This window comes from Brachycentrus maculatus, unplaced genomic scaffold (assembly GCF_059751285.1).
Source record: "Brachycentrus maculatus isolate JH-2025_06_01 unplaced genomic scaffold, ASM5975128v1 h1tg000124l, whole genome shotgun sequence".
Taxonomy (NCBI): Eukaryota; Metazoa; Arthropoda; class Insecta; order Trichoptera; family Brachycentridae; genus Brachycentrus; species Brachycentrus maculatus.
The window spans coordinates 940,609-965,981 of record NW_028280877.1 but is presented as its reverse complement, the minus strand read 5'-3'; the positions used below and the strand labels follow the sequence as shown (position 1 = coordinate 965,981).

At 32.2% G+C, this 25,373-nt stretch overlaps 2 protein-coding genes across 2 annotated transcripts; one reads left to right on the top strand and one right to left on the bottom strand.

Moving 5' to 3' along the window:
* Positions 1–5,470: 5,470 nt before the first annotated feature.
* Positions 5,471–8,027, bottom strand: LOC148309428 (uncharacterized). The gene is made up of 3 exons (XM_088260115.1): positions 7,923–8,027; positions 7,295–7,458; positions 5,471–5,686 (listed from the first exon to the last, which is right to left on the bottom strand). The coding sequence occupies exons 1-3, from the start codon at positions 7,963–7,965 to the stop codon at positions 5,630–5,632; spliced, it is 264 nt and encodes an 87-aa protein (XP_088116241.1). The 5' UTR covers positions 7,966–8,027; the 3' UTR covers positions 5,471–5,629.
* A 4,999-nt stretch (positions 8,028–13,026) lies between these two features.
* Positions 13,027–23,945, top strand: Mms19 (MMS19 nucleotide excision repair protein). The gene is made up of 7 exons (XM_088260097.1): positions 13,027–13,160; positions 13,240–13,623; positions 14,875–15,224; positions 15,608–17,068; positions 17,883–18,143; positions 21,587–21,754; positions 22,636–23,945. The coding sequence occupies exons 1-7, from the start codon at positions 13,070–13,072 to the stop codon at positions 22,840–22,842; spliced, it is 2,922 nt and encodes a 973-aa protein (XP_088116223.1). The 5' UTR covers positions 13,027–13,069; the 3' UTR covers positions 22,843–23,945.
* Positions 23,946–25,373: the final 1,428 nt, after the last annotated feature.

Here is a 25,373-nt window from a genome sequence, read left to right as displayed (position 1 = left end):
TATCGTCACCGTGTACCCCATGTGCTTAAAATCAGTATAATGCAACCCTTTGTGTTACGATTAATGAAATTTTCAACGACAATAAATGGAAATTGGATAAAATCCATTATTTCTGCACTTAGTCTACGCTTTCGTTCCTTTACAAAATGTTACGTTGATAGTTTTAGCTTTTAGTGCAAATAATTTATATTTATTAAATATTTTTATTCCTGACCAATATTAGATGAATATGAATGTGATGTGTAAAAATGATGTTTGATAACTGTACTAAAAATTGTGAATCCCACGACGACAAGTGGAAGCTGAGTGACTTAATTAGGTTGCCTTTTATATACTATTTTTGCTGTATCAAAAATATTTGCCAGCCACTCTTATGCAGACCTACATATTTATTATTTTTATTTATTTAGAAGAATAACCTGTAAAATGTCTATTTTAGATGCTTGTCTGCAGGTAGGATAGTAAGGATAGGGAAGGTAAATGTGAAAAATACATCACAAACACCCACCCCAATTGAAAATAATCCTTTCTTGAATTCATTTTGCAATTGGCGGGAATCGAACCCGCGACGCCAGTTTCGCAGTCGAGCGTCTACCCAACTACGCCACAGCGCCTGCCTTGTATATGTACATATGTTAACTTTATCAGATGTGCAAATAGTCAGTTAATCAATTGGTAATCACGCTATCAGTGCGAGTACTCGTTTATGTGTAGATACTGTTTTGTTTTTAAGAGTACAATTTAAAACAGCAACAATCCCACCATTATAATTTATAACAATAGTATGTATATTTTGATCACTCACCATGACATACACAAAATAAACTTTCTATTCCTATTACCTAATCTTGAGCTAAATTTGAAATAGGGATTACCAAATCAATACATACTCCTTTTTTGTTGTTATATGAAAAAAAACATATTTATAAAATAGTATTTAGAGGCTATAAAGAAAGGCTTTAATTAGAACTTAACAACACTGAATTTTAAATTACCCCTTATTTGGACCACCTTCATAGCATTTAATAAAATCAAAAATAAATAATTGGCAAATGCCTTGGCTTGCTTCTATTGTCACAATAGAATCAACAAAATATACAATTTCAACCGAATCTAAGTTACAATGAAAAATCAGCACATATTAAATACACACTTGAAGCGGTACTTCTCTGCCTTGAGTGTAAATTAAAAGATTATCAGGGGCGTGGCAATATGCTGGATAAATTAATGTGTTTGCCATTTTGAAACATATCGCCTTACCGTCTTGCAATTTACTAACCAAGACGACACTCCATTGATCCGATGCAGTGCTCAATTTGACTGCTATAGCAATCATAACCATGAATGTGTCAAGTGCTAATTTTTTTGATAAAGAAAATATGTTGTTTAGTTGGTAACACTGCCAATACCAATAAATTAAAACAGCAAATAAACTTGTAACCTGATTTATTTATTAGATTTATATTATCCACTGACACTTCGTGATGGAATTGCATTTTTAATATGTTATTAGATTAAAACCAATATTTTTAGCTTTTTCCTTTTTTTTTATTTGACCAGCGACCGGGTTTCGTCGTTACCGACATCATCAGACTGGCGGGAGGCTATACAAATTGTTATGTTATATATAAAACAAGGCAGGAGTTGATAACCATGATTTGATATAATTTTATTGAGAAATAAAATTATATAAATCAATTTAATTTGAGTGAATTTAAGTATTGTATGATATTGAAAATATTTTTTATAAAGGTTTTTTGTATTGAGAGCACGATTTTATATAGTTATATTAGATTTGCATTTTTTGTGAATGAATTTAAATTATGTAACGAACTATCAGGAACTGCTGGTTGACGGCTCCCTCCACTACGCTGCGGTTGTCCGGGGGAAGTCCGAAGTTCTCTGAAATGTAAATTTCCTGGCAGTCATTTCTTATCGACAAGAGGTTAAGGTATCTATTGTTTCTTTTCTAATGGGTAAAGTAAGGGAGAATGAATGTGTGTTACTTGATCATTTAATATGTCTTTATTGGGACAATTTTTTTAACCTATTTATTTCCAAAATTTCGATTTGGATGGATTTTCATTTTCTCATTATTGGAAATCCAATAATGAGAAAAGATATTAGTAACTTAATTAAGACCTGTATAGATCAAAACTACTTTCATTTCAACAATAAATATTATGTACAAAAATCAGGTTTAGCTATGGGAAGCCCCATTTCACCGATCCTTGCTGAAATATTCATGGATCATATGGAAAAATCCATTACAAAATTAAAATCATTGAATAATGTTAAATTTTATCGCCGCTACGTTGATGATATACTAATTGTATGGTCAGAAAGCCAACAAAGACAATTAGACATTTTCGTAACAGAAATAAACAAAATTAATAAATCAATTCAATTCACTATGGAACTGGGCGGTAAAGTAATAAATTTCCTTGATTTAAAAATTAGCATCGAAAACAATAAATTAGAATTTGCGATTTACAGAAAACCCACATACAGCGATAACATCATTCATAACAAATCTAAGCATCATATTTCCCATAAACTCGCTGTATTTCATAATTTAATTCATAGGCTGTTGTATGTCCCATTAAATAATGATAATTACAACTCTGAACTCAATACCATAAAGACGATAGCCTCCAATAACGGTTATGAATGTGGTTTAATTGATCAATTAACTAGGAAAAAACAAAAGAGACTTGCAACATCTCAATTAAATAAAGTTCTCATTACAGAGACTTCAAAAGTATTTAAAAAATGGGTCAAATTATCCTTTATAGGGGATAGTAGTAACAGAATCGAAAAAGTAGCGAACAGAGATGAATGTTCCATAACCTTTTATAATAATTCTAATCTAGGGAAGATACTGATTAATAATAAAGATAAAAGGGAAAAAGAAACAAATTCAGGCTCATATTTATTAAGTTGTGGATCATGCAGTGCTGAATACGTGGGGCAAACGGGACGATCGTTTTTAAACGATCGTCCCGTTTGCTTTTTTATTTTAATAAGAATAAACGAACATGTCCAAAGTTGGAGAAATAAAAAAGAAAACTCCACTTTTGCAAACCACTTGATAGTGTCAAATCATAATTTTGATAAAAATATTAATGTAAAAATCTTACACAAATGTAGTAAAGGTAAAAAATTAGATAGGCTTGAAATTTTGGAAATAAATAGGTTAAAAAATTGTCACAATAAAGACATATTAAATGATCAAGTAACACACATTCATTCTCCCTTACTTTACCCATTAGAAAAGAAACAATAGATGCCTTAATGTCTTGTTGATAAGAAATGACTGCCGGGAAATTTACATTTCAGAGAACTTCGGACTTCCCCCGGACAACCGCAGCGTAGTGGAGGGAGCCGTCAACCAGCAGTTCCTGATACTTCGTTACATAATTTAAATTCATTCACAAAAAATGCAAATCTAATATAACTTTATATAAAATCGTGCTCTCAATACAAAAAACCTTTATAAAAAATATTTTAAATATCATACAATACTTAAATTCACTCAAATTAAATTAATTTCTCAATAAAATTATACTCCCACCAGTCTGATGATGTCGGTAACGACGAAACCCGGTCGCTGGTCAAATAAAAAAAGTGGAAAAAGCTAAAAATATTGGTTTTAATCTAATAATGATTTATTTATTATTGTCCACCCCCTAGTGTAGTGGTTATTACGTTGGGTTACCATGCTGGAGGTCCCAGGTTCGATTTTCAGGGGGTTAATAAAATAGGTTTTTTCACTCAAATATTTATTTAATATTACCCTGGACTGGAACCCCAAATGCAGGACCTTGCCCTTATATAACTAGCAATCCACTTAATATTGCATCAATCTGATGCAGTGCCCTATTCACCATTAGGTGCAGATAAGGGTCAGAAGAATACATTTTTTCAGTTAGATGTATTGCTCATATATTACAAAATACATAAACCTTATGCCACCCAAAGGCAAAGATGAATGATCACCATTTCTTGTCAGGACGATTGTCCACTACCCGGAATCCCGTGTAATTTTACCGTCCGGCACATCAGTTAGCGTTTTAAAACGACGATTGGCCTTTGCTTTTGTCCATCTTCCTTCGGATCGGTGCGTGAACACGTTGCACGTAAATTCGAACACGCTAAACTATCGTAGTCGTTTTCATTTTTCAAAACCGGACTGCCGGACGGTGAAATTCCGTGTAGTGGACAGTCGCCCTTACACTCCGCGCAACCTGTATATGCCGGTAGGATGGGAGGGAGCTGTTATTCATAATATTTTCAACTTTTGTTTAGAATAAAGAATGTGTAATAAAGTATGTTAGCAAATTGTAAAACCTTTAATTATAGAGTAACAAATGTAAATAAGTATATATATCGTAGTTTAAATAATTTGATTTGTAATTTAATAATAATATAGTGCCTTTAAAGAAAAAATATGAAGTTATTCATTTACTCTTTCCCCATTCTAAAATACAGCATCAATCTGCCAATGTAATATCTCCTGGAACAATATTGCATTTTTGTGTAGTAGTGTCCTGATGAAGAGAGAAGGTAAGTGGTTGTATGCTAACATAACTTATATTTAGTGGAAATATTAGTCCACAATACTTGAAATACTAAAAATATTATAATTTAAATTTGAAGCACTAACTTTGTGATTCTCCATTTTACTATTAAAATGTAACTATTTTAAAATCGCTGTAACGTTTATAGTGATTTTAAAACAAAGATACATTTTAAAACTAAAAATATTAATCAGAAGATGGATGGAAAGATTGATAAAGATATAGAAAAGGAGAGTGAATGCTGGGAAGAAAGTGAATGGTGCATTGAAATCAGTTATAGCATATAAAAACCTATCAGCGAAAGCTAAACTGGCAGTACACAACAGAATCCTGGTTCCAACCCTTATTTATGGAAGTGAAGCATGGAGTTGGCAAAAGCAGATTGGATGCAGTCAAAATGCGTTCCCTCAGACAAATGTGCAGTAAAAACGATGTATGATCTATCATGTTCGAATGATGAAATAAGGAAAGAATGCAAGGCTGAGATAAGTATTATCTATGAAATTAAGAAAGGTGTGTTGAAATGGTTTGGACTTGTGGAACTTATGAGTGAGGAAAGAACAATTAAACAAATTTATAAGGCATATGTAGTCCGAAAACGAAGCAGAGGAAGACCGAGAAAAAATTGACACAATCAGGTAAGTCAGATACTTGGAAGCGGCCTGGTCAGGAGTCGAAACAATTGGCGGGTACATACATATAAGGAGATGCATCAATGTGGAAGAGGCGAAGAATGTTTGTAAAGACCCCTGTCTTGGTATGGCGTTGTATTCTCTCTACCTACCCCTGTAGCGGGTAGCGGCGTGATGGTTAGTTGGTTAGTTTCATCAGATATTATTAGTTAAACAGTGGTAGAATGGATAAGGGGTAGTGTATTCAACAACCAGGTATTACAGTTTAAAATTATATTTATTAATTTAATTATTTCAGTAACATCTTTTTTGGCTGAAAATAATAAGTGTTCAGCTAATCACATAAAGCACAGCTTATTTTGTTGGTAAAAATGCTCTAAAATTTTCTAACAAGTGGTGTAGCTGGGAACAATTCCTTTAATCCAGGGTCTTGGGTGGAGACCAGTTGAAGAAGAACAGCCCCGAAGACTTGCCCTGAAATAACAAAGTATCAATGAAATTAGTGAAAATTTAATAATTTAAATGAAATTTAAAGTGCCGATAGAGTTTAAAGGTAACAACGGATTTGACAACTGACAAAATAATGCTGCAGATGGTTTGTTGGCTCTTGTGAACCAATAATAGTTTTGGAACATTTTTTATTTAATATGCTTTTTATTAAACTGTGATATACTCATGGAAACCTGTGTGAATTTAAGGGGAAAAATATTTGTGAAAAATCGTTTTGCAAAGAAGTATGTTTTTAATATATGTATTTGGCTATAGCGTATCAAATAAAAATAATTGGTTAAGAATAATTAATAAGAATTTTAAATGTATGAAACTAAATATTTCACCAAGTACATATTTTTATTAGATAAATGGATCTGCATATATCATTACAGAGTTTGATCAATATCTATAAAAATATCAATTATATAAATAGATTTTTAGTCTTTTTTTAATATCATGTTACTTTCAATATTTTGGGCTGATGGTGGAAGAGCATTAATGCTATCCAGCCTGCATGATTTGTAATTTGTAATATAGCCAATACATAAATCAAGTGACATGAGCAGGCACTGCATAGGGATAAATTTGTGGCATAAAAGAAAAACTGCTACATTCAAATATTATATTTATATTACTACGATCATGGAGTGTCCAAATGTCAACACAAACTAAATAACCATCCATGGAAAAAAATAAACAGCTTTAAATGTCTCCGTCAAATGCATCGCAGCCACAAAAAGTGAAAAAGTATAAAGAAAATTTATAACAACTCGAAACACAAAGCGTAGTTCCATGACAAAAAATATGTTTGAAAAGAGATTCACCAAAATATGAATCGCCAAAATATTTTTCATTTATTTATTATTTATAACAAAGGTAAAAACTTTAAAGGTAAAAAATTTCAGTGGAAAAAAAAGCTTCGTTACAACTTTTTAAAACACATCACTCACTCCTTCCAAGAACGTCATAAATCAAAAAACTTGATTTTTCATGAGAACGTTTTTAAACTTTAAAAATATAATACAATGTATTAAAAATAAATATAAAGCCACTTATTGAACTTTTTACTACACAACAGATCATTTTAGGTAAAACCTGAAGGTTTTTTCTCCATTTAAAAAATATTAAGTACATACTTTTTTTTAAATTAAACAATACCTTTTCTTCAAAATGCAAAAACAACACTTTCTGCCCTGTAAATATTAATAGGTATATATTTTTAACTTAATATTTACCCTGCGGGTAAATATTAAGTTAAAAATATGCCTCTTTTTCTGGGATATAGTACATTATCTGGGCATTCCGAAAACATGCACAACTGAAAATTGACAATTTTTGATTTATGATGTTCTTGAAAGGAGTGAGCGACATATGAAATTTTTATCTCAAGAATTATATTTGTATGTATTGGGTCATTTAATAAATAATGCGGTATTTTTAACATTGAATTAATTATCCCACATCGCATATTTTGTGGAATTATTATATTAATAGTTTTACCATATCAAGATAAGTGCAAAGGTTAAGTGATTTCATACTAAAAAAATATATATATTTGAATACAGGGAATTCAGTAATACATGTACTTACAACTAATAAGGTGAATGTGAAGAAACTGACGCCAAACAACAGAGTTGCGTTGTATTTACGCTGTTTTGCAGCATAAGCCTCTTTCCAGGAACCACATGGAACCGGTAATTCATTCATGTTGGGGGGGACATGGTGAGCATTGCCGTGCCCGTGGTATTGACGAACTAAACATAAAAACATTTTATATAATTAATTTAATTACTTACATATAAGTACAAAGATCCTTTAACTCTAGTACGTATTAATTGAGAAAGAGAAACATTTTTTATATCCACTTTTTCAACCAAACCTAATCAAACAAATCAATACTTGCCATAAAATCAAAATGAAAGAAAATTTCGATTTGTCGAATTGACAGTTTTTAAAGATTTTTCGAGGTTATGTAAGTTACATAATATATCGATCTAAACAATGTTACGATATTTCTATATTATAGGAATGAACTATATAACACTGATGTTGAAATACCCTGTTAAATGTGAAAAATTACAAGTTAACAAGAAATTAATAAATATATTTTATCAAAATGACCTAACCCCCTGGCGTATTATCGAAACAAGTACCAATTTGTACATGACAAATTGAATATTTTTGGCAGGGAGTGTGTACAAAATGTATATATATTTACCATTTCTAGACAGCAAATTCACAATTGGGCGCACGGACTGCATTTTAATAAATCTCCGAATAGTACGAAACGGCAATGGAAAATCGAAGTCTGCCAAAAACCAATGGGAGAAATCAGCAGAAATAATCTAATATGTAAGCCTTGACACATACGTCGGTTTTTCGAAATCGTAATTTTCTGATTCCGTATTCCAAAATCGGAATTCCATAATAGGTACCTATTTTTACTCAAGAGGAATATCGATTTAACGTCTTCTTCTTCTTTTTACCCTTGTCCTCACCTAACGTTGCATAAGGCACCACATCATATAGAGGTAGTGTTATCTTGATCGTTGTTAGATTTAAGCAATGAAAAAAATTGTATTGCGCCATCTGTGGGCGTCGAATGTAAGCAACCAGAGGTGCGCAAGAGAGCGGCGCAGAGCGAATAAGAGGATCTACGACAGTGGTCGGTCGATTAGAAATACACGTATATTGTTATTAAATAAACTCAATTAAAAGTTAATCTTTGTTCTCTTTGCATCCTTCCCTATTCCCGTCAACAGGTTATGGGCCCAGGTCGCGATTGATGTGCGGATTGCAAAGATTTTCGTCGATTTAAAAAAAAAATAAATAAATAAATAAAAAAATTGAGGTTAGCCGGCATTGTGGTCGGAAGAAAAACGCGGGTGTCGCGGTCGTTTTAAGTTTGTGTGTGAATTACGCGTGGTCGAGAGTAAAGACTTATTCGAAATGAAGGAAACTCACGCTACTCATAGTGTAAAGGCAGTGAAGATTACCAGCGAGAACTGGAATCTTTGGAAATTTCAAACGAAAGTGGCGCTAAAGGCCAAGGGTGTATTTGATGTAGTGGACGGTGCGTTTGAGAAGCCAAGGCAGGGCAGTGCGTCAGTTGACTATGAGAAGAAGGCGAGGGAATGGCAAACGTGCGACAATAAGGCGCAGGGCATCATTGTCGATAGGATGGATGAATCCAGCATGGCTCACATTATAACATGTGACACAGCCAAAGAAATGTGGAGGAAATTGCAGGTCGTGTTCGAAAGAAAGTCGGAGCTGAGTCTCCATCTACTGCAACAAAAATTTTATAATTTTAAATTTCATGAGACGGACAAGATGGTAGATTTTATAACAAATTTAAATACGATTACCAACAACTTAGAACAGGCTGGAGAACCAGTTGCAGAAAGCATGATTATAACTAAAATTTTAATGTCACTACCCGAGAAATTCAGACACTTCATATCAGCATGGGACTCGGTGCCTAAGGAATCGCAGGAGCTAGATGCACTAACATCCAGATTATTAATAGAAGAAGACAGAAATATTGCAAGTATGCAAGAAAGTAAAGGGGAAAAACGTGCAGACATAGTTGCGTTTGCGGCAAAAAGCAAAATAAAATGTTTTAGTTGTGGAAATTTCGGACACTTTAAGAGTGAATGTAAATTCAGAGGCGGAGGAGGTGCAAGACCTGCAGGGAACGGGGTACAAAGGTGTCACTACTGTGGTATTCCAGGGCATCAAATAAGATACTGTAGAATAAGGTTGAATAAACAAAATTCAGAACCCAGACAGCCGGAGGAGACCAAAGAAACAAATGCATTTATTAATGTGCCCGAGGCGTTTGTAGCGACGCAGCGGGAAACAAACTGGTATTTAGACAGCGGTGCAAGTGAGCACATGTGTAACACGAGAGAAGCATTCAAAAGACTTGACAGCCTAGGCAGTTCAAGAAGCGTAAAAGTTGGTGATGGAACAAGCTTAGAGATTGAGGGAATTGGAAAAGTAGAATTGGAGGCATTCAACGGAAAATACTGGATTAAGACAGAAATCGATAACGTGTTATATGTACCTCGACTAAAGGTAAATCTATTTTCACTGGGCGCTGTTCTAGATAAAGGATTCACGTTCGAATCCAATAAGTATGAATGCAAAATAATGCAAGGAAAACGTGTGGCGACGGTAGCAATCAGAGAAGAAAAACTATATAAATTACAATTTCGATACATCTCATCCAATGCAAATTTCGCTACCGCAACGTTGAAAGAATGGCACGAAAAGTTGGGGCACCAGAACATTAAGCATGTAAAAGAAGTGTTGAATGTAAATAATGTATCGTATGAAAATGATCCGAACTTCTTTTGCGAAGCCTGCATACAAGGTAAGCAGCACAAATTGCCTTTTAACAATAGTATAAGTAAAACATTGCGTACGGGAGAATTGATCCACGCCGATGTATGCGGTCCGATGGAAGAATTTTCGGTAGGCGTTTCAAGATATTTTCTTCTCATGAAGGATGACTACTCAAGGTTTCGCAAGGTATATTTTTTGAAAAACAAATACGAAGTTAAAGAAAACATTGATCACTTTATTAAGAGAGCAAAATTCGAATGTGGAAATGAAATTAATACTTTGAGGTCAGATAACGGATTAGAATTTATTAACACTGAAGTGAGAACATTGCTTAATAAATATGGGATTAAGCACGAAAAGACAGTACCGTATACGCCTGAACAAAATGGAAAAGCGGAAAGAGAAATGAGAACGATAGTTGAAGCTGCAAGAACACTGCTAAGTGCTAGAAAATTACCGAAGATTTTGTGGGCAGAGGCGGTAAATGCATGCGTCTATGTAATAAATCGAACAGGCCCAAGTACACAGAAAGGAGTAACACCTTTCGAGTTATGGTTTCAAAAGAGTTTTAAACTCGATCATTTTCAAATTTTTGGCATCGATGCATACGTCCACATCCCCAAGGAAAAGAGATTAAAGTGGGATGAGAAAAGCACAAAAGGAATATTTGTGGGATATGACGAGAATACAAAGGGGTACAGGATTTTGTCCTTCAACTAATAGCGTGATCCTCGCAAGAGACGTGATATTCAACGAGAGCAATAAGGAAGAACCAAAACTTCAAGAGATTCGAGCAACAATCGACGCAGGTGACATTGCAGAAGAAGAAGAAACAACTGTTGACAACATTACTGATGATGAAGACAATGAAGACGAGGAGCAAGGACAAACGGAAGGGGCAGAAGTCAACAAAAGACGAAGACAGCAACCCAGTTGGCTACGCGATTATGTGACCTACTTCACATCCGAGAGATTTGACATCGAACCAACAACATTTCAAGAAGCCATCGACGGAGTCAATTCAACGCACTGGAAGGCAGCAATGGAAGAGGAACTTGCAACAATAAAGAAAAATAACGTGTGGACTGTTTTAAATAAACTTCCAAGTGATAAGTGCGCGATTGATTCAAAGTGGGTTTTTAAAATTAAGACAAATAGTGAAGGCGAGAAACATTTTAAAGCGCGTATTGTGGCGCGAGGTTTTATGCAGAATAGTGATGAATTGGGCGAAATTTATGCACCGGTCGCGAGATTAGAGACTTTTAGAATTTTTATGTGTGTGGCAAATAAGTTCAAACTAGAGGTACAACAGTTGGATGTAAAAGGCGCATTTTTGTACGGTAAAATAGAAGAAGAAGTTTTCATGTGGTTACCAGAACAACCGGAAAATCCTGACAAACAAATTGTAAAATTAAACAAATCCTTATACGGTCTAAAAAAGTCACCAAAATATTGGTATGAGGAGTTAAATTCTGTATTACTAGAACAGATGTTTGTGCGTTCTAAAAACGATTATTGTTTGTACATATACACGAAATTTGAGGTTAAAACTTACTTACTAGTGTATGTTGACGATATTCTTATAGCAGGAAATGATGTGAAACACGTTGTTAAAATTAAGAACGAATTGAAGAGCAAATTCGAGATTAAAGACTTGGGTAAGGTGAATTATTATCTGGGAATTAGAGTAAACCGTAATTAAATTTAGAAAAAGTACTGGAAAAATTCAAGATGAGTGACTGTAATGAAGTAGCAACATGCCGTGACTCGGATATAATTTTTGAAAATCTAATAAAAGAAAAGTCGGAGAGTGCAGAGATTGAGCGATGTTTAGTAGTATGCGAGTGTTTATTATTGTTTTTTGTAGGGATTTTTCATTGAGGGGGGGTGTTAGATTTAAGCAATGAAAAAAATTGTATTGCGCCATCTGTGGGCGTCGAATGTAAGCAACCAGAGGTGCGCAAGAGAGCGGCGCAGAGCGAATAAGAGGATCTACGACAGTGGTCGGTCGATTAGAAATACACGTATATTGTTATTAAATAAACTGAATTAAAAGTTAATCTTTGTTCTCTTTGCATCCTTCCCTATTCCCGTCAACAATCGTCAATTACATTGAATCAAGTTAATCAGTCCTTCTCTTCGAATAACCGTCCAGGATAATATGCAAAAATCACTAAAATTTATTTTGACTTCCAGGGATATTGATCACTACGCTTCAGAGGTGTGAAGGATAAGGAAAGTATTTTGTGAAAATATAACATGATACTCAATAAAAATAAATCTTTTTTTTACTGGTGGGAATCGAGCCCAAGATACCAGATTTTGAAGTACAACGTTTTTCCTAAGCCCTGGTGCCTGAGTTTTCAGTTATGAAACTAATTGCAGTGCAAATGCACCTTTTTATAAATAAATAATAAATAATAAAGCTATGAATACAAAAACTGTCAGTAGACCTAATTATGACCTCACCCAAGTAAAATTCGCATGGGTTTAGAGATATTTATATTATTAACGTTTCGTTATATCTCCACCTCGCACGTTTTTTTTCATTTTCCAGCGCTGCAATTTGAAGAGTGGTGTTCCTAAATGTACTTACTGATATAATAACTTCAGGCCATCCCCAGGATCCGACTGTGTGGCGGAGAACCAGATTGTCCGGCACAAAATGTAGAAATGCCCCACCAAAAGATACCTTCTTCCTTTAATACTTTCACGAAGCTACGCCAGAAGCAGTCAAATGGATGGAGAGTGTGGACCTGCCCCTGTAACGTGATCCAACAGCCTAGACAACTCTGTACTTTTTGCCATCATTTGAGACTATAATTGACTATAATTTGTAATATTGGTAGGTATTATTACATCGACGTTTCAGAATTATATCGATATTACGATGGGATCGACACGTACATCCCTATATTTGACATTTCTGGTTCATATGATATGTGTTATCTATGCAGTTATCTCTTTTCTGTCATTTGCTGACAATTGTCAAATTGATATATTCCTTGTCGAAGCATGTCTTCGCCTGTCTGGTTAACTGATGAGTTATCCTCAGAAATTAAGCAAAATGAAGATTTTCATGAAAACGCTCAAAATGCTGTTAAAGGTTTTGTCATTCCCGTGTTTATTACTGAGCTATTAATCAATTCCCGCTTCAATTGCACTTATTGAGGTTATGTTTTCAGATGTTATTAGTGGAAAATTGGACGTTACGGTGCTGGTGGAACGTTTATCGGGTGTGCTGACCGACATAAACCCGGAATTCAGGGCTCGAGGGATGCATTTCTTTTCCAAAGTCCTATCGTTTCTACCGGTTGATCACCTTTCTGAGGCGCAACTTAAATTTATCGTAGCATTTTACGTGGATAGATTAAAAGACAACCATCGTGTCATACCTCCTGTGCTAGAAGGAGTTGTGGCTCTTTCCAAAATGAAGAGTTTACCGAGAGATGGGCCGAGTCAGTTTTTGATGGCTATTTACAATAATGTACCTTGTCAGCAGCAAGTTCGTGCAGACAGACACAATATCTATTCCGTTATCAGCACATTTCTACACACTCACCCCGAAGGTATATTTACATTTTTATGTTCTTCTGCAGTAGTCAACTCATGATTGAAATAAATTGTATTGAATTATTCAGCTTCCAAAAAAAATAACTTCAAACCTTCAAACTCTGGCTCTTTACCCGTGAATTGCAAAATAAATCGAAATATTTATATTTAGCTGGTCTGGCTGTTCAGATGTTTATTTCATGCTTTCCTCCTCATCTATTCGCTCCCCTCTGCAGACAAGCCTTTAAAATATATGCTTTGCGGGTTATCCCTTAAAAAATATATATAAAGAAAACACCACTAAACAAATGTTTCATACATCATACGATGCACAATTTTGGCTTAGTCAATTCCTGAATAGTAATAATCAAATTATTGAAATTACGAATTGCAGGTGCCAGCCTAACCTGCGTTTTTGGTTTTAAATACTTTGGAAGTGCTTTGAAAATACTATTTACTTTAAAAATACTATTTACTTTAAAAATACTATTATTTTAAAAATACTATTTACTTTAAAAATAAGCTAGGAGTGTATTTTTCGCAGTTTGGTCGGGATAGAATAAGCACACATCAATATTATGTATATAAAATATAAAAAAATAAATCACAAATTATTAATGATTCTTGTATTGTACATATTACTTGCCTTTACATAGTTTGAAGCATTTACAAAGCTTTTATCAGACATTGGGGTACAAGATTATTTATATTGTTTTTATTTAATATTCATAGATCAAGATATTGTAGCTGTTATTACTCAGGTTAAACATGATATGGTAGTCATTTAATTTAAATGCGGGAGGAGAGATATCTTTCCAACTCTATGAAGCTAGTACCATAGGCAATAGAAATTTACATTTTTCGACTACATATTATTTATTTTTAGATTTCGACGAATACTCTTCCAGGTATTTCTGTAAAATATTCCGATCTGTGCAATATTGTGTGTACAGAACTGTATACTAAATATTATAATAATAATAATAATAAAACCCTTATCCCCACCCCAATGGTGCATAGGGCACTGCGTCATATAAACGCAGTGTTATCTTGATCGTTTACACATGAAGGAAAGGTGATCGGCCCTCCGCTTCAGGTACCAGTCCAGGGTAATATTGAATAAATATTAGAGTGAAAAAATCACTAATATTTATTTTACCCCCCTTGGAAATCGAACCCGGGACCTCCAGAACGGTAGCCGAGCGTGCTGACCATTACACTACGGAGGCGGATACTAAATATACTTTACTTTTTATTTTATGTTACAGAGTTGAAGTCTATGGGTCCCGATCTTGTTTACGGTGTAATTTCGGCAATGGATGGTGAACGGGACCCTCGGAACTTGCTGTTTCTCTTCTCCATACTTCCTTCTTTCCTCCGCACCATTCCTCTCGGCCACTTGTGCGAGGAGATGTTCGAAGTCATCGCTTGTTACTACCCGGTGGATTTCAATTCCCCGATCGGGGATCCGAATGCCATCACGAGGAACGACTTAGCGGAGAAATTGTGCCTTTGTCTCAGTGGTACTCCATCATTTGCCGAATTTTGCTTGCCGTTGTTGTTAGAAAAACTGGATTCGAAATTGAGACTCGCAAAATTGGATTCTTTAAAACTTCTTGTAAGTATCAAATAATGTTTATTTAAAATGAATTTGTTTTACTTTAAAAAAAATAATAATCCGTATACTGGCGACACTTAATTCAGTTTTTAGATTTTATCACTTAAAGCTAGTCACGCCAATCAGTACACAAATTTGATTGCATTTTGGATATTTCTAGCTCCTAATATATTTGACTTCAAAAACTCAAGCTGGAAATAAAATTAACCAAGAAAAAATAATGAATACCATCACAATCGGGTAGCCAATTCGTTTCATCTTTACTGTTTGTGTTAGCCAGCATTTGAAAGTTTTCTGTCGGTATTTTCCCTTTTAAGAAATTCCGATACATGAATCTTATTTTTATTTTACAATGGTTAATTCATTATTTATTTATTTTTCAGAAACAAAGTTGTGGCGTATTTTCCGCCACTCACTTTGATCCGCATCTACAAACAATCTGGTCCATATTAAAGACAGAACTGGCCAATAAGGGAGACAATGAGACGATTCAGAGTGCTCACGATGCTTTGCAAGCACTCGTAAATAATCTGTGTTCTGACGAATCGCAACCTAACATAAGTGACTCATTTTTAAAACAGATTCTTCTGTCTATGAAGCTCCTACTCGCTGATTCTAAAACCAAAGGAGCTTTGGAACTCCCTTTGAGAGTGTTTTTAACTACAGCCAACGCATCTGAAAAGTCGTGTATTTTCATAACTGAAAATGCAGTGCCACTATTGATTGTCCATTACCATTTAAACTTGGACCAAACTCTACAAAATTCTTCTCTCGAATGGTTCGCCCTTGCGTTTACTACGTGCAAAAATTGGAATCTAGTTTCCCAGTTATCAAATCACTTCGGGCAACTTACAAATATGTGTATCACTGGGCTGAATGGCTCAAATGCCGACTTGAAAATTTCTAGTTTAAATACCATTGCCTCAATCGCGGAAATAATTCAACCCGATGATGTATCAGTACTTTGTCAAATTCTCGATTTAAACATTCATAGTGATGTAAATCAATCCTTATCAGACTATAGTAAGAAGTGCTTATTGAAACTGGCTTCGAAGGACCCGCAGCTGTATTCAGATTATATTGAGGAAAAATTGAATTTGGATAAAATAATTGAAAACAACATTTTACTAGAAAAAAGATTAGATCTTCTATGTTCCATATCGAGCATAAATGCATTTACTGACTGTATTATGTATAAATTATTGAGTATGTTCGATGCGCATGATTCCAAAGCCCACATATTAATTGCGGTACTATTAAGAAACTTTGAAGATAATTCCTTGTTTAACAATGATACCATTTGCAAAATGCATAAAAAGTTTGATATTCTAAAATACTGCCTGCAATGGTCCGAACAAAATATGGAATCCAACAATACGGAAGTGTTGCATAACGTATCAAAACTTATTATTAGGATAGTAAAAACGTTGGAAAGCGAATTGCAATCGCAAATCTTTAGTACGTATTTGCCAAATTATGTGAATCACCTTTCTTCGAATAGCAAATATATTGCCTTAATAGAAGCCTTACTGAATTCTTCCCGACAAGACGTGCAAATTATAGAAATTGAAAATATCATACGACACGCAGCAAGCTTTGCTTCAAATAATGATATCTCTTTTATTCGACAAAAGTCATGTTATTTAATAGCAAATATTTTAAATAAACAGTGCAAGGAAGAAAAAATTTATGAACATTATCTAGAAATGAAACAAAAATTGGACGATTCAATGAGGAGTGGTATCAAAGAAGAGCATTTTTCAAATTCAATAGCTTTATATTCCTGGATATCGAAGAGCCTATTTCTTAGCGGGCATGCAGAATCTTCCTATTGGTTTGAAAAGGTAAAAAATACATTTATTTAATGATGTTGGTACGTGACGTAACCTGGTTGCTAGTAAAATCAATGCAAAACGTTATTTTTGAGTTGCTATATTACATTAATAATTAGTACAGTTGAAATTGTTAAACATTTTTACATCTCAACAAAGATGAAGAAGAATATGGAAGTCTGGGCGTTTACAGAGCTTACGACCTGTCATAGGCTGGTTAACTAATCACATTAATAATAATAAAACCCTTATCCGCACCCCAATGGTGCATAGGGCACTGCTTCATATGAACACAGTGTTATCTTGATCGTTTACACATGAAGGAAAGGTGATCAGCCCTCCGCTTCAGGTACCAGTCCAGGGTAATATTGAATAAATATTACAGTGAACAAATCACTTATATTTATTTGACCCCCCTGGGAATCGAACCCGGGACCTCCACTTTACACACGTATAACTTTCACCAATTCTACCCATAATTGACAACCACACTACTCAAATTTTTGGAACTCCTAGATATTTTGATCAATCTCGTGACGTAACACGTGAGATTGATTAATGTTACATGTGTGTAAAGTGATCACTTAACCAGCCTATGACAGGTCGTAAGCCCTGATCGAGACTTCCACATTCTTCTTCATCTCAACAGATGTCAAAATGTTGTTACTAGTTTAATTAATGAGTTTTACAACATTAACTTGATGAACCTACTTCTTTTGATTGATGAATACTTTTCCTCTGATAGGTGCCTTCAGACCGATAGAATACAATTTAATATCTAGATAAATCAATGTATTTAAAAATTAAAACAAATTACTGATTTCAGCTGGCTGAACTCCTGGGCAGTGAGAAATGGGGCATCCACGCAGCTAAAGGGTTCAAATTAATAATGGGCGACAGTTCTGATGCTTTAAATACTGATTGCTATTGTACCACTAGTTTACTGTTTCGACAGAAAGTGTTCCAATTATTTGTAACGCTGATGGATAAATTGGAGAAAGTTGACAATCGAGAACCATATTTGCTCGCCTGGGCATATATAATTCAATCTGTACCTAAAATGGTTCTTCAAATGGAATCCTCAAAGGTAAAAGTATATGAATTTTTAATAGTTGATCTATTATCATAGACCAGTCAAAGAGTATATATATATATATGGACCATGGGTGGCCAACATTTTCAGTAGCCGGGCCAGATTTTAGAAATGAGATTTCTTACCGGGCCGCAAAACAAAACTTATTTTAGTATTCAAAGCAAACAAGATATTTGTATTTTATATTTATACATATATTACATATATATATATATATATATATATATATATATATATATACATATATATATATATATATATATATATATATATATATATATATATATATATATATATATATATATATATATATATTTATATATATATACATATATATATACATATATATATATATATATATATATATATATATATAACGTGGTAATATTTTCCTTTTGAAAATTAAGTGTAAATAATATGTAAAGTAAGTGTATAATAATAAAATAAACAATGTGTTGCTTTGTAATTAAAGTTTATTCTTAATTTATCTTTATAATAATTTTTATATCTATCTATCTATCTATCTATCTGATTCTGACAGTTAATAATATTATCGGAAGTCTTTTGTTTTATTCTGAGCGACGCATGCGGCATCTGGTGGTAGAACTGTTTTATGTAGGTACTTTTTGTAAGTACTTAATAAAATGTATAGGTAGGTACCTAGTTATTTTATTACATCTCCCCCCTTGGGGATGAAAATTCATAGTAAAATTTTCACTCGTCCTCCGGATCATCTTCTTGTAGTGAAGGGACTGGTATAAGTTAAGTGAAATGATAATTTTTTTTCTTTCTTTCTTTTTTCCTTCTTTTTTTTTTTTCTTTTTTTTCTTTCTTGTTTTTTTTTCTTTCTTTCTTTTTTTTTTCTTTTTTCCGTTCTTTTTTTGTTTCTTTTTTTTGTATTTTTTTCTTCTTCTTGACGATTTTAAAGTAGACACAGTTTTTTTCAATCCATTTGTTTTTTTCTTTTGAATTCCTTCCTTTTTATTCAGATCTCTTAAAGTATCTTCTAATTTAACCAAATTTACAACTTTTAATTGTTCATCTGCATTTTCATTCGAGTTTAATACTGGATTCCTGCTTAGCCAATCTACTTCTAAATTCTTCTTTCCTGGAGAATATTTTATTTTATCTTTCGTAGAAGTTTTTTCTACTTTATTTTTATTTTCATTTTTCAAGCACTGTTTCTGTGTTATTTGTATGTCGCTATTTTTATTCTGATCTTTTAAATTATCTTCTAATTTAACCAAATTTACAACTTTTAATTGTTCATCTGCATTTTCATTCGATTTTAATACTGGATTCCTGCTTAGACAATCCACTTCTAAATTCTTCTTTCCTGGAGTATATTTTATTTTATCTTTCGTAGAAGTTTTTTCTACTTTATTTTTATTTTCATTTTTCAAGCACTGTTTCTGTGTTATTTGTATGTCTTCATTTTTATTCTGATCTTTTAAAATATCTTCTAATTTAACCAAATTTACAACTTTTAATTGTTCATTTGCATTTTCCTTCGATTCTAATACTGGATTCCTGCTTCTATAACTGAATTGTTTACATGTCTGATAGTATTTTTATTATTAAACTTATCATCCTCCTTTGTTCTAAACCAGCACGTTACTTCAGGGTGATATCGAGTTCCCTTATTTAATTTTTCACAAATCTTACATGGACTTTTATCTTTAATTTTACCACTAGTTCTTAGATTTCCATATCTTCTTTGATCCGAAAACCTTTTTTTATTTACAATGTTTTCGTGTTTTTTTACTTCATTGAATAAATCGACTGTATCTTCTAATTTTTCTCTATCAATCTTATTAATTATAAATTCTGGTAAACCAGCCACAATAAGATCTACTAAGGTACCCATGTCGATCGTTCTTCTCATCTCCAACAAAAGTTTTTCCTTCCTTATGGCATAGTCTAACAAGGAACCGTCGTTATATTTAAAAGATAATGCAAACATTACATGGTTCCATTCCTTGTTTGTAAATGTTTTACAAAAGTTGTTTTTCCATACTATCCATTCTGAGTTCATGGAAAATTTTATCATCATCGAACTGTACCAATCTTCACAACTTTTATCCATAAACAATCTTAATATTTCAATTTTTTTCTCATCCGTTGTCACCTCAAAACGTGTACATTCTTTTTCAAAAATATCCATCCACTGGTTTGCATTAGGATTTTTGCTTGTAAATTTTTCAATGATGAACTTCTCTGAAATATCTTTTAAATTTTGATGTTTGCTTACCTGAGCATTTTGTATTAATTTTTCTAGTAAGTTTTCTAATGTTTGAGGAGCAGTATCCATTTTATTTTTATTTTGTTTCTTCATTTTTGATTAACAAAATTGTCGTTTTATAACGTGGTAATATTTTCCTTTTGAAAATTAAGTGTAAATAATATGTAAAGTAAGTGTATAATAATAAAATAAACAATGTGTTGCTTTGTAATTAAAGTTTATTCTTAATTTATCTTTATAATAATTTTTATATCTATCTATCTATCTATCTATCTGATTCTGACAGTTAATAATATTATCGGAAGTCTTTTGTTTTATTCTGAGCGACGCATGCGGCATCTGGTGGTAGAACTGTTTTATGTAGGTACTTTTTGTAAGTACTTAATAAAATGTATAGGTAGGTACCTAGTTATTTTATTACATATATATATATATATACATATATATATACATATATATATATATATATATATATATATATATATATATATATATATATATATATATATATATATATATATATATATATATATATATATATATATATGTATATATATGTATATATATATATATATATATATATATATATATATATATATATATATATATATATATATATATATATATATATATATATGTATATATATATGTATATATATATAAATATATATATATATATACATATATATATATATATATATATATATATATATATATATATATATATATATATATATATATATATATATATATATATATATATATATATATATTTAATATTACCCTGGACTGGTACCTGAAGCGGAGGGCTGATCACCTTTCCTTCATGTGTAAACCATCAAGATAACACTGCGTTTATATGACGCAGTGCCCTATGCACCATTGGGGTGCGGATAAGGGTTTTATTATTTTATTATTATATATATATATATATATATATATATATATATATATATATATATATATATATTAATATATATGTATGTTTATAATATATATATATATATATATATATATATATATATATATATATATATATATATATATATATATATATGTATTATATATATATATATATATATATATATATATATATATATATTATAAACATATTTATTAGGTACTTTAGGGGCCAGTTTAAATGTTAACCTTAGGCAGAACATTGCAAAATTGCATTAATCATTCGTTTTTTCAGGTATCTTCGATCTTAATAGATTCTCTGGACTTTGTGGACCAGGAATTACTACTCACCACGCTCGGGACGTTGTCGTACCTGATACAGGCAAAAGACCCCAACATAGTCAGCAGTTTGCAGTCCCTAATTCCTCGCCTTATAAAACTCGGCACTTTTAAAGGAGCTATGGTAAGTACTTCTTTTAAATTGTAATGTAGGGTAAACCGTGAGTTGGTAGCCTTTGTACGCACCTGGCCAAATTATTGTTGTTGTAGAAAATTTTGTCTTCTAAATGTACCTTTGTATTTTTAGATGTTATATGTTAAATACCATTTCCTCTAGGAAGATAGACACGTATACCTTCGTGGCAGCTTACATAAGTTTTTACGAGTACGATTGCCGTATTATTGTTGCTATTATTCTTTTCCTATCTGAAATTTCTCTTCCATTTTTTTCCCATAGAGCGGTAATGTTGTTCAATATGAACTTCTTTACTTGTGTCATCTGTATTACATTTATTTAAAAAAAGTAATAATAAAAGAGAAATAATTGTGTTTTTATTATTCACCCCGACACATTATACAATCTTATTTATATAAAAAAATCTCGAGAGCAGGACTGATAATCCTTCTCATATGTAATCATAGATTGTGTTAACATTGTTTTGTTCTAATGTAGTGCTCTATGCGCCACTCGGGTGCAGATAGGGGACAGAAGAAAAACATTATCTGTGTTCTGTTTTTAAAGTTTTTTTACTGATACTACGAAGCTAGTTACCGTTTTTCTCTGTTTTCGAAACTTCTATAATTTATTTGTTATTATTATTATTCAATCCGTCCGTAACAAAAGTATTTGTTCTCGCGACAAACCTTAATGATTATGTAAGTTATTTCTTGCATATTCTATGTTTCTATATCAATGAAATACACAATTAAAAAAACGCAATGAACTAGAATGGTTACGTACCCTGTGTTGCGTAAAGTACTTTCATCTATTGATATTGTAGAATAATTTCCACAAATTATGCACTTGTTTATATAATCATATTAACAGGAAGCTTTTCATTTTAGAATGTTCGCATGAGCAGTTTGCAGTGCCTGTATGACATCGGCAACTCCTATCCCACAGTCGTCCTGCTCCTGTACAAAGAAGATGTAATTTCCAAACTCTCCCAATCTCTGGACGACCCCAAACGATTAGTTCGCCGTATCGCGGTCAAGGCGAGAGCTCGCTGGTTTCTCGTAGGATCTCCCGGTGAAGATAAACTCAAATCATAATCAATTTCAATACTATCGCCATATGTTAACAATTGACACTGTGTTTTATATTGAAACATTCCCGCCAACAATATTGTAATAGTTATTTTAATGAGTGGAAATTATTAAAATAAAAATTCCACACAACACTTGTCACTTTGCTTTTGTTCATGATGTTAGTTTGTAAAGCAGAATGTCTGCTTTGAATACATGAGTCAAATCAACAGTATAGCAACTGATATATTTTAAAACCGAAAGATAAAAACTTCACTTTATAAAATTCTAAATCAGGGAGTTGAATCTAAATCTAAATGTTGTTGTTTATTTTTTAATTTAAAGTAAAGGACTCCTCATTTGATAACTTTTAACCACCCTACCCTCAGGTTATTTCTGAGTTAATTCTGTAGAAAAAAAAATCATCTTTTTTTCTATAGAATTATGAAAACAGATTTTTTTTGCCATAATAGGTGCTTTTAGGACGGAACTGATGTACTTTTTCGTTAGCGTGTTCCCTCTCTGTCTCGCATTCACTATTTTTGGCACAGGGTTTAGCGCAATGGTGCGGAAAAAAGACGCGCATTACGTATGTTCGTTAGGGCGGTTAAAAACATACATCAAACATATTAGTACTTTTTTAATGCATTTCTTTTTTGGCATTTAAAGATAAAGTTTATTTTTTAAATAGATTTCCATTATGGATATTTGATTCGAATGGCAGATTTTCCTCTACTAAGTTCCTAAATTAATATAAATTTTTATAAAATAAACACTAATTCAATCAAAATAAATGGAGTTCCCTTGCATAAACAATATTACACATGATTATTTATTTTATTTAAACCAAAAACTATATACATATTCAGAAGTATATACTGTATGTATCCAGTATAAATAAATACAAGTGATTGAGACAAATAATAATTTAATGTAATAATATTAATGGAAAATTTTATGAATGAAATGTGAATATTGTCGTTTAATTTAAATAGATCATCACTAAGAATTTTCTCTGAATAGAATGTAGGCATACATTGTTTTTTCAGTCTTTTTACTGTTGTGTAATTTTTATTGTATAATGTTGTTGATTGTTATTTGAATATCAATAAAATAATTTTTTAAATGTTTAGTGACTAATTTTATTTTTGTTCTCTATTTACTTTCTCGGTACCTTTCTATAATAATAATTTAGGATAATTTATATAATGCCATTGTCATAAAATACTACCTCAGGAATGCTTCACTGCGATAGAATTAAGGAGAAAAGAAAAGGATCAAAATATTGTTTTGGGTGACTCGATGTAATGAAACCACAATTTTAGTTGGAAGGTTTTTAAACTTTTAAAAATTTAGACTTACCTACATCTTGTGTTGTACAAAGTACAAAGTGAGTTCATTTTTTTACCTGTGCTAAAAAACATTCGGTGATAATTTGGTCATCCTTTTTGTATTTATTACCCTAAAGTGCTTATATATGATTTTTTTTTTTAATTAATGGAAAAACTTTATTTAACAAACTTAGATAGAAAACTAGTGTGATTCATGATACAGCATTAAAAAGTGATTGTTCCGCTCCAAGATTAAAAAATCAAATCAGGTCACTTTTTATACAGTGAGGCAGTAAGAAAGAAGACTGTCTGATTAAACGATTTTCTCTCTCAGTTGACTTGATGAAGTGTCTGATTGCACCATACACTGGAATTCATTCCTATGTAAAGCGCTTTGCAGTAGTCTCTCTGCAATATTAATATCCTTTTATTAAATTGTAGTTAAACTTTTCAAACACTGTAGATGACATACTGATTTGGAAGTAAATAGTCAGTATTTTAATGTGAATATTCTTTTACTGTACTTAATTCTTTAGAAAATGATCTTTAGAAAAAGACTAAAGACACATTTGTTTGCTAAATCATTTCCACCATAATATTTTCCCCAATTCATTCACCGTGAAGCGCCCTTGAGGTATTTTTTTTACGAAAATGGCGCTATATAAGTTATCCAAATTTATTATTATTATTATTAATTGTTTTAAGTACTGCATAAAAGGTTACATCATAATTTGCATATAGTGAAAGAATCGCATATTTATATTAGCTCCCTCGGGAATATATAGGACCTCATGAGCGGTGGCTGAAGGCACTAACTGCTACACTATAGACGGTGACTACAAAATATGGATGGTTGGTTGTCACATGTTATTAGCTTAACGGGAAAATGAGAAAACACAAGGATAATTGATTTTTTTATTGCATTTTACACTACAAGAGGCAAACATTATAAGATCGTACAATACTTAGGAAGAATTATTTATTGCGAAGGCTTCTTGAGATCACTTTGGCAACAAAAAGTATATTTTATAAACAAATAATACTTGTCGTTTTATCAATACACATGTTTAAACATTCATTTACATTAAAATATTTGATTCCTACCTCACTGAAATTATTACATATATTATAATTTAAGAGAGATAAACTAAAAGTATCTGAGGTAATTATATCAGTGATCTCCAATACAAGAATTTTATTAAGGAACAAATATCGAAGTCAGATTTT

Excerpts from the sequence above, each read along its gene's own strand:
- LOC148309428 (XM_088260115.1), bottom strand. The coding sequence starts at position 7,965 with ATGCAGTCCGTGCGCCCAATTGTGAATTTGCTGTCTAGAAATG. Across the intron at positions 7,459-7,922 it reads GAATTTGCTGTCTAGAAATG|TTCGTCAATACCACGGGCAC; the intron begins GTAAATATATAT and ends TTTTATGTTTAG. Across the intron at positions 5,687-7,294 it reads TCACATTCACCTTATTAGTT|GGCAAGTCTTCGGGGCTGTT; the intron begins GTAAGTACATGT and ends TTGTTATTTCAG.
- Mms19 (XM_088260097.1), top strand. The coding sequence starts at position 13,070 with ATGTCTTCGCCTGTCTGGTTAACTGATGAGTTATCCTCAGAAATTAAG. Across the intron at positions 18,144-21,586 it reads TTCAAATGGAATCCTCAAAG|GTATCTTCGATCTTAATAGA; the intron begins GTAAAAGTATAT and ends TCGTTTTTTCAG. Across the intron at positions 21,755-22,635 it reads GCACTTTTAAAGGAGCTATG|AATGTTCGCATGAGCAGTTT; the intron begins GTAAGTACTTCT and ends TTTTCATTTTAG.